Source organism: Bombyx mori, chromosome 13 (genome assembly GCF_030269925.1).
Source record: "Bombyx mori chromosome 13, ASM3026992v2".
Taxonomy (NCBI): domain Eukaryota; kingdom Metazoa; phylum Arthropoda; class Insecta; order Lepidoptera; family Bombycidae; genus Bombyx; species Bombyx mori.
The window spans coordinates 9,306,124-9,316,766 of record NC_085119.1 but is presented as its reverse complement, the minus strand read 5'-3'; the positions used below and the strand labels follow the sequence as shown (position 1 = coordinate 9,316,766).

Here is a 10,643-nt window from a genome sequence, read left to right as displayed (position 1 = left end):
TATGATTTCATAAAAGTAAACGTCTGAATTAGATGAAACTATATAGGTGACGACCGAGCTTTGCTCGTTTTTTTTTTTTAACGCCATCTTGTTGTGTCTTTAAAGCAGTTAGTTGCTCTCAATTAAGAAAAATAGTATTATTATTCGCCAATAGATGTCGGGAAGAGTCATAAAGTTGATTATCGATAAAGTTGATTATTGAAAACACGAATAAAACAACATTTTCTGAAAATAAATCGTAGCTAGATCGATTTATCGCCCCCGAAATCCCCTGTATACTATATTTTATGAAAATCGTTGGGAGCCGTTTCCGAGATTCAGATTATATATACATATATACCTACAAGAATTTCTCGTTTAAAGGTATAAGATTTACTCAAGTATCATCATAATCATCAGCCATAAGATTTAATTAGGTTCCTTGAAAATTATGTTTTAACTACAAATTTGATCAGAATCTTTATCAGTAACATTAAATTCATCGGATTAAATCACTTGCTAACTCATGTCAAAATCTACTGATTACTGTTCGTATCCAAGAGACGGTACGGGTATACAGGTGGTAAGAATAAGATGTCTCCGTAATGGGTTTAGCCGTACTAATGGAAGTGCACCGCAAGCCCAGCGTTGCGGTCGGCGGGTGTAGGCACGTTGCTTAACTCACGCCACATCCTACAAACCTATGACATCCGACAAGTAATGCGTTGTTTACTGCTCGCTTTTGTATTCTCTTCCACGCATTCACTTTAAGTATTCCAATACGTCGATGAAAAAAATAAAATACTATTTAAAACTACTTTTACGGTTTAACGCATTTATTTTATTTGAAATTTGGTAAAACCTAAGAAAAAACCATTAACTCATAATTAATTGATAAGGTTCCCTCCATGGTACAGATCACACGCATGTGTGAATATGTACCGTGAATTATGAGATCCAAATTTATTTACTAGGACAAATAACTAGAGAGACTTACACAGGGTTCAACCGACAAGTCGGCAATAACCATTAAGTTCACTGCCCATCTTGAGACATGACGCGTAACACTGACAGAAACGATTACGTTGCTACTCCAAGTGGAACGCATTACTATTGTTTGCACTTAGTAGATACAGCGAGGTACAACGATCAGATATTCCTCTTAACCTACCTTATTAGGTTAACAAGTATACTGTATTTTTTTTTATTGCTTAGGTGGTTGGATGAACTCAAGGCCCACCTGGTGCTAAGTGATTACCGGAGCCCATATACATCTATAACGCAAATGCCACCACCTACCTTGAAACAAGAGTTTTAAAGTGTTTACAGTACAACCGCTGCCCCGCTCTTTAAGCCGAAACGCATTACTGCTTCACGGCACAAATAGGCAGGGTGGTGGTACCTACCCGTGTGGACTCGCAAGACTTCTTACCACCAGTTGTAAGGTGGTTTCTGTCTAGTGTTAATCTATGTTGTACCTCTAGCTACAAATTTAAGACTTCGATTCCAAGTCTCAATTGGGCCATTGACATATGGAAATGACACAGTGGTATTTACCAGTTTTAAGTCTATTGGCTCCAGTAATAATTTCATTTACAAAAGCTAATTTTTTTCGTCTCCGTTGTTTTATAACGACTGTCCTGTCCTTTGAATCAGAAGATATGAATGGTTCGCTGCAGTAAAAATAAGCAGGTCGGTGGCACCAAGCTTCCCGTAATACGTGCTATCACCAGCAAACTGTCCCAAACAATGAATGAATCCGTGAAGATTTAACTCATACAACTAAACTATTTAAAGAATGCTGAAATCTCAAGTAGACATGCTGCGCAACGTGACAAAGAAATTACGATCTTTGAAATGTGAGATCAGAGGAGTTTTCCTTTAAGTTTTTATAGTATTATATTTCAGTTTTAAGTTTCTCTGTAATATGTTCTATCAAATGATTCACATGGAGTATTTTGATATTGTACCATTTTCTCCTTTTTAGTATCACACGACTTTTCGCCATTGTATATTCGCAATAGTAGTAACCTCTTGAAAATTATAGATTTTTCCAGAAGCAATTTTCCGACAATACCATTAAGTTCTGAAATGAACTCCCCACCAGTGTTCTGATGAAATTATTTGACCCTCTTCAAATGAGGTAAAGTACTTTTAGAAGTTTGACCAATATCACTGTTACAAAACTTTTCTTAACTTGAAAACTAGATGATGACCGAGCTTTGCTCGTTTTTTTTTTATAACGCCATCTTGTTGTGTCTTTAAAGCAGTAAAAATAATATTATTATTCGCCAATAGATGTCGGGAAGAGTCATAAAGTTGATTATATTATTGAAAACACGAATTAAACAACATTTTCGAAAAATTAATGGTAGCTAGGTCGCCTCCGAAATCCCCTGTATAATAAACTTTATGAAAATCGTTGGAAAACCGTTTCCGAGATTCAGATTATATATATATACAAAAATTGCTCGTTTAAAGGTATAAGATTTACTCAAGTATCATCATAATCATCAGTCCAGTCATCCATTGTTGGACATAGAACACATATCAAGTGGACTTTTTTTTTGTTTGAAGGATTACTAGCGCCTCCAAAGGAGACCAAACAAATCAAGAATAGCTGCTTCGCGTATGAATCTACTAACAGATCGGAATCGCGACCCGCTAAGAAGATCCGGCGAGAAACTCAGCCGGCTGATGTCTAGGCTAGATTGCACGGTTACTAGGGTCCCTAAGTCTGCTCCTGGTCTTGAGCTTAAGGCGTCTAATGCAAGTTATTAGATCTGATGGATCCGTAAGGAAGTGTAATGGATCCGTATGGACGCGATGGACACTGTCAACATGGGACAATCTATCAATTTTAATATGGTCTAACATCTTTCCAAAAACATGTGCTTCACTTCAAAACTTACTTTCACTTCAAAAGGTTGGCAGCATTTAAATGTCTATGGGCTCCGGTAACTATTTAACACCGGGTGGGCAGTGAGCTCGTCCATTGATCAAAGCAATAAAAAAAACTACCTACCAATTTAGGCTGAGATCAAATTCATATACTGTAATACAAATGAAACTAAATTTTACAAATAAAAGTCCAAAATATACTAAAGGAGTTTATTCTTGGCTGGCATCAACATTTTCTGTCTGCAAACCCTTGATAGATGCAACAGGCACGTAAGTCACTAGTGTGAATAACTTATGTGCGGAATCTTCATCATCATTACGTCTTCGTGAAAGCCTCACACGGACACGGAAGGGAACATTTCTGCAGAAAAAATGTTTCATATTACATTGTTGTAACAAAATATAAGAACTAATCTAAAGCCTGACAACACCACCTTTATACATCGATGCTACTATGACATAAACCTTCCCTTGATACCAACAAAATGCCATAGTAAAATATGTATTAAACTATGCATGGTAAAATATGCATTAAACTCAAAAAGTAAGCCAGAACCCTATATGAAAATACTATTTTAGATATAAATACAAAAATAATAGCCAAATTTATAAAATTATTAATCTATCTATATATATAAAAATGTATTGCTGTTCGTTGGTCTCACTAAAACTCGAGAACGGCTGGACGGATTTGGCTAATTTTGGTCTTGAATTATTTGTGGAAGTCCAGAGAAGCTTTAAAAGGTAGATAAATATGAAAATGCCCGTAATTAAATAAACATAACAATTTTGTTTTCCCTTTGATGTGTCCCCCCCCCCCCCCCATCAGACGGATTCCTTTTGTTTGTTTTATGTTTATTTTATACAAAAGTTTAGGTCTTTTATTTATTGATTGAGGCACTACGAAGTCTGTCAGGTCAGCTAGTGTATTATAAATTTTCATTTTAAAATCTATTTCTCCTGTGTGTGATCGACGAAGTGATCATTCACCCAACTATACTATAAAAAAACAAATTATTACCAACAACAAAGTGTTAAAATATGATTACCACTACCCACTTTGAGGACCTAGCCTCCATAGATCCATAGATGTCAAAATAAGATTACCACTACCCACTTTGAGACCTAGCCCCAGTTGTATGGTTCTCCCACACTTCAAACCCAAATTTAAGTTTATTTTGGATCAGAAGTAAGTAAAGTTGTAGTACTCACTCATACAGATTGTTATTAGAATCGCTTACAAATACAAAACACAAAGAATGATTATTGAATGTTTCAAATTTCCATTATTTTTAACACTATTCCCTGGATTTTAAGCCCGATCCTTTACGACTGAACTATTTGAACTTCGTATTTTATACGCACTTGAATTCTAACAAGTTAAAATAACCTAAAAATAAACCTAGCATTTAGCAATTAAGTATTAGTTGTCAAACAGTTTCTTGCTAGGAAGGGTAGATTACATCAAAGACATCCAAGCAAAAAGAACGAAGAAAACAGAAAATAGTAGTATACCTGACTCCCTTAGACCAAAGGAATTTGTTTAAGCGAGTGTCTACTCGAATGTCCGGAGTTCCCATCTGTTTTTCAGCGAACTTTCGGATTTCTTTGATTGCTCTTGGGGCACGCTTTTTAAATCCAACACCATGAAGTCGTTTGTGTAAATTAACTGTATATTCACGGGTAACAACTTCGTTTATGGCTGATTTGCCTTTTCTTTCACCTTTGGGTTTAGCCATTGTTATCTGAAAATTTTAGTATGTTGAATGAAAATATGTAATTGAATCACATCACTTCATCACTTACAAGAAAATAGAATCAGAAACATTTAATTTTGTTAAAAATTAGGTAAGATTAATATGGATTTTTTAACAAAAACACAAACCTTAAGTTTCGTGTACCGAATTCAACTTAGAAAAGAACTGTCAGAATGTCAAGGAAGTCAATGTCAATGGATACTCATTCATTTTTCCACTTGTACAATCAAATGGAGTAATGGCCATACTATACATGTTTTGGGTATAAAAAACGAAGCCGTACCTTTGAGACGAAAAGTGTAATGTATGAAAAATCATGCATTTCGTTTAATTTTATCTCAAAAGACGTGACTTCTTCACATCAAAATGGAAAAATATTATAATAGGCTGCTGTTGCTTCTTTTTTTTGAGTGGACCATAACAAGAACACTGCAAGAATACTACTAATTACGTATGATACGCATAAAATAAAATGAAAAAGTCAATGGCTTTTCGGATTCTTCCCAGTCCTGTGAAATTTCTTTATTAAACACCTTTTTACTATGACTTTATTTCGTTCTCTCCACGTCATTTCATTCAACAACCCAATTAAGTTTCAGATAAATCAATATCACTTCAATTAAACAATAATATCATTTTTCGCTGCGTTTAATGATTCATATAAACAGAATAAGTAAAAGATTAGGCTTTATACTATTATACTTGCGCCTATTCTGTCTGTAGAAAAATGGAACTAATACGTCTTTGTGTCAACATTAACAAAAATCAAAATCTGGCCTAAAGGTCTAATAGGCCTATACCAGGCCATAAACTCCAAAAAAAAAACCAAAAATCAAAACAAAGTTTGTGAGATCCTTTAGAAATTAAAGTAGACTTGATTATTGCTAATTTAAATTTACGTATCAACTTCGTTTTTTTTTCTAATAATTAAATAAATGTATCTTTAAATTCATATCTCATACTTTTAAAATGTCCGAAGTATATAAGTAAGTAAAAAGAAACTGAAATTCATAGTATTTCATATTGATGTTTAAGGTTATAATTACCACCAAACTTTCAGACTAATACATCCAGTAAAACATTTCAACGATTATATTTCTATCAAAACTAGACTAGACGGAAGAAACTTCGATGAACATCGGAACATAAAGTTAAATGTTAATTCCATAAAAACTGCAGATGCATCGGCCGTAGTTAAATGTGGTAATACAACAGTTGTATGTGGAATAAAACTGGTAAATAAATATCATGACTTTAAATCATAAAATTTTGATTTTATAGTGTACTTTTACCGTTTTCGCATTAGGTGTCTTTTTACGTGATATCAGGTTGGTTTTCACAAGTCTACGACCAATTCAAATGCTTTAACGTTCAATGGGTTTATTACCAATAAGCTGACGTTAGCTGTGAATATATCTTTCGAAAATTAAGCTAGAAATTTTAAATATTAAGAATTAGTGTGAGTAAATTTGCATAAGATTAGATAACTATTGCTGAATGTCTCAAAAGCATCTTTTAACTAATAGACTCACTTTTCATAGAATATCCTATAGCCTAAAACTAGCTTTTAATCTGCAGATAGCTCTCAACATTTTTCTCTTTAAAGTTGAAGTCATCATTGCATAAACAACAAGATAAATTGTGCTCTGAAGTGTGTGAAGGGATGTGACAATGCTGGTCTTATTAAATCAAAGTTATGACAAAACTTCTAAAGAAAAGAAAAGGAAGGAAGAAAGCAGACATGTTCACATAATGACTGCAACAATGAAGAAATAACATTATTATTATTTTAAAATATTTATTTATTTATATCTATCTAAATATAGATCATATAAATATTAATCAATTATGAAGTATTAAGGATTTTTCAGGAATTAGCAGTACCAAAAGCTGAAGAACCTGACTTAGGTTTTTTAATAACAAATGTGGAACTACCTGCTTTATGTTCTTCTAAGTATAGACCTGGCCCTCCTTCAGATTATGCACAAGTTATAAATAATATTGTATCAGAAATTATCAAAAATTCTAAATGCATTGATCTAAAAGATCTTTGCATTGTACCAGATAAATTAGCATGGGTTGTGTACTGTGATATGGTGTGTATTGACCATGACGGGAGCCTGGTTGATGCATGCATCATAGCACTGATAGCCAGCTTCAAAACATGTAAGTATATATTAATACACTTGAATGACCAATTTTATTGCTATCAATCAAAGTCATACCATACAGCCCTCCAGTAGTATTAAGATTGCTGTATATATTATTATAAATATTAAAATTGACTTGTCTAATTCTAAATATTCGTGGTCAACTGCTTAATTCATACTGGTGAGTGGCCAGTAATTCCGGTTGTCGAGAGTTGAGACAACAGTTAAACTACATCATTGCGACTTAGACTTAGTCACAAGGTGGGTCTCGGTGTTCATATTGTAATAGGTATGGCTTCTAGTAACCACTTAACATAAGATGAACCATAAACTCATTCGCTCATTAACACATTAATATTATTATTACATTAAATGCCAATTTAGCTCAAAAAAACAATAGTGAGTAATGTAATTTTAATGTTTAACTTTCAGTACTATTACCATCTGTTAATTATGACACAGAAACAGAAGAAATAAAAGTAGAAACAAATGAGAGGATAAATCTCAAAATCCATGGACTACCGGTAGCTACAAGCTTTGCTGTGTACGAACATTTTCAAAGGTAATTTGTAATTCAAAATTATTTAAAAAAAAGTATTGTAAAATACCTGTTGCAATTAACTATCTGTTAATAGAGATAAAAAAAATTGCTGGCATACTGTTGACTGGTAGACTATGATGTGGAAACTAACGCACGTATCACTTTTTTCGCCCTACCTATACGCTAGTAGCCTAAGAGGTTAATCCAGCTACAGCCGCAAAGGGTACCACTATATTGCCTATATTTAGCAACGAGCAATACTAAATTCTTGCTCAAAGGGTGGATCAACCAATATACAAACAAACAATATATATAACAAAGAAACCAACATTTCCATAAAAATAATTCAAACTATTTTCTTTCAGCCAAATAATATTATTAACTGATCCAACAAATTATGAAGAAGAGATGTGTGGAGGCAATGGATCAAATTTAATAATCTCCTACAACAAAGGCTTATTATGTGGCATTCAGAAATTGGGAGGTGGTAGTTTATCAACAGAAAATAATGAGGAAGCAATAAGATTAGCTGAACAACACACAATAGCAGTGGAGAAAGTAATCAATGCATGTTTAGAAGGAAAAGGAACAAATAAATAACAATATACTTAATGTTATTGTTTGTTTAGTTTTATTGATTAGCTTATTTTGATTCCAATTTAATGGAATAAAATTCAATGTTAAATAATAAAAATGGATGGTTGTATGTGTTCTATGCATTCCTGAACCATTCATCTGATTGTGATAAATCTTGCTATAAGTGTTACCAAGCGTCGTATTGAATTGAAATTTCACACGCTTAGAAGAAACTGATAAGAAAACATTAATTAAGTTTTTCGTATATTCCAACAGAATCTTCAGGATGAACGTCGATACGGACGATTAAAAGGCATATATGTACGTGCCTTTTTTTTTATTGCCCTTGTAAGCAGACAGACGAGGATACGGCCACCCTGATGGTGAGTGGTTACCATCGCCTATGGACTTCAGCAATGCCAGGGGCAGAGCCAAGCCGCTGCCTACCGCTTAATACTCTCTACAAGCCTCGTTTGAAGAAGGACATGTCATAACGCTCGGGAAACACCTTGGAGGGGAGCTTATTCCATAGCCGGATGGCACGTGGCAAAAAAGACTTCTGGAAACGCACTGTGGATGACCGCGGTGGCTCCAGGTAGTATGGAACATACGGTACAAAATACCGAGGGAACCGAAGTCCCTCCGCAGACTCGGAGGTTCCAAACGATCCGTGAAAATGGGATTATCGACAATTCGAACGGCCCTCGTCTGTATGGAGTCAAATGAAAGAAGCTGGTATTTGGGAGCCCCGGCCCAGAAACGGGAGCAGTACTCCACGCGAGGCCGGACTTGTGCTTTATAAAGCAAAAGTCTTTGTCCAGGCGTGAAGTCCGCTTCGCTCTGTTGAGGACTCCCAGCATTTTGGACGCCAACTTGGCTTTGCCTTCCAAATGACTCCGAAACTGGACATCGCTCAATATGTCGACCCCAAGTATCCCGATACTCTCCGAAGGTTGCAGGGATACTCCTTGCAATTGCGGCCCCATGACAAAGGGGTCCTTCTTCGCAGTGAACGCGCAAACTTGGGCCTTTAACAGGTTGAATTGAACCAAGTTCAATTTACCCCATTCGGAGACTCGCCCCATAGTGCTCTCCACTTCAGACACAAGTTTTGATCGTCTCTCTTGCACCACGCTCCGAGAGAGACTGATGGCTGATATATCGCGCATCCCCCGTGCTGTCATCCGCATAGCAATGCATGCCATCAATAGACAGCATGTCATTGATATACAGAATGAAAAACGTGGGGGAGAGCACCGAACCTTGTGGAACGCCAGCATTAATGGTCATGGTATCAGAACAGTAACCGTCTACAATGACCGTGATGCTCCGTCCATCCAAAAAGCTAGCGATCCACTTGCAGAGACCCTCGGGGATTCCGTAAGATGGTAGCTTCGACAGAAGTGCCCCATGCCAGACCCCGTCGAAGGCCTTCGCGATATCAAGGCTCACAGCAAGAGCCTCGCCCTTGCTCTCCAAGGCTTCAGCTCACCTGTAACTAAGGTATACAAGAAGATCGCCAGCTGAGCGACCGTGACGGAAACCGTACTGTCGGTCACTGATCAGCTGGCGATCTTCAAGATACTTCAGAAGTTGTATATTTATTCACTTCATCACCTTGGAAAGCAAGGAAGTTATCGCGATAGGCCTATAACGTCACCCTTCTTGGGGATAGGGTGGACGTGGGCGGTCTTCAATGAAGACGGAACCCTGTTAGCGCAATAAGAGAGGTGATACAAACGCGTTAGCGCAGGTGTCAGCTCAGGGGCACACGTTTTTAGAACCACTGCAGGGATGCCGTCTGGCCCACTTGACTTATGGACGTCCAGGAGTCGAAGTTCCCGCCTGACTGCACAATGTGTGAAGCAGATCAGCGACAGGGAACTATCACATCGTGTGATTTTCGATGGTGTGTCACCCCCGTCGTCCACAGTCGAGTTCGAGGCGAAGAGTTTGACCAAAAGGTCAGCACTCTTTCGCACTATAGACCAGACTGTAATCGGACTTGCGTAGTGGTGGGAGACTAGGCCTGCAAAAGTTTCCTTCTGCAGCTTTGGCGAGCGACCAAAAAGCACGGCTCCCGGAGGGATAGCTCTTTAGTCGCTCGCCAATTCTAGCAACGTGCTCCGACTTCGCCCTAGCAATAATCTTCTTGTAGGACCTGGAAGCGGCGTTATATTTCCGCCTTTCCTCTGAGACGTTAGGGTCCTGACGTCTCCTGACGTCAGTCCATGCCGCGTATGCGGACCGCCTAAGGTGTGCAGCATCCCTACTGGTATTGTCATACCAAGGTCTGCCGCGACCCCCAATGGGCACCTCAGAGGAGGTAACAACAATTCCATCCCCTGGAGCACCACGTCTGTAAGACGGTCCGCACAGACGTCAGGATCGGCAGAGGAAAAGCAGAACCGCCCATTGGTAGGATGCGTAAAATTCACGCAGTCCATCCCAGTCTGCCGACATATACCGCCAAACTCTTCGATACACGGTCGTCGTTCGACGACCAGACCGAGAGCATGGTATGGCAGCACGGATAAGACAGTGATCAGACGATCCAAGCGGAGCGTCGACCACCACACTGTATCCGGCTGGATTGGTGGTCAGCAGAAGGTCCAACAGAGTAGGCTCGTGCCCCTCAATATCTGGGACACGGGTGGCCTGTGTCACCAGCTGGGAGAAGCCGTAGGCCAGGGCGAAATCGTTGGCAGCCCGACCCGGGAGGTCAGTGGTTCTGGACCC

General features: G+C 37.9%; 2 protein-coding genes across 2 annotated transcripts; one reads left to right on the top strand and one right to left on the bottom strand.

The window, feature by feature from the left end:
* Positions 1-3,076: 3,076 nt before the first annotated feature.
* Positions 3,077-4,795, bottom strand: RpL31 (ribosomal protein L31). Its single transcript, NM_001098281.1, has 3 exons — positions 4,766-4,795; positions 4,396-4,625; positions 3,077-3,241 (listed from the first exon to the last, which is right to left on the bottom strand). The coding sequence occupies exons 2-3, from the start codon at positions 4,617-4,619 to the stop codon at positions 3,091-3,093; spliced, it is 375 nt and encodes a 124-aa protein (NP_001091751.1). The 5' UTR covers positions 4,620-4,625; positions 4,766-4,795; the 3' UTR covers positions 3,077-3,090.
* Positions 4,796-5,364: 569 nt separating this feature from the next.
* Positions 5,365-7,950, top strand: LOC101738613 (exosome complex component RRP43). Its single transcript, XM_004927784.3, has 5 exons — positions 5,365-5,623; positions 5,698-5,872; positions 6,509-6,803; positions 7,220-7,349; positions 7,694-7,950. Exons 1-5 carry the CDS (start codon positions 5,607-5,609, stop codon positions 7,926-7,928), a joined length of 852 nt encoding a protein of 283 aa, XP_004927841.1. The 5' UTR covers positions 5,365-5,606; the 3' UTR covers positions 7,929-7,950.
* Positions 7,951-10,643: the final 2,693 nt, after the last annotated feature.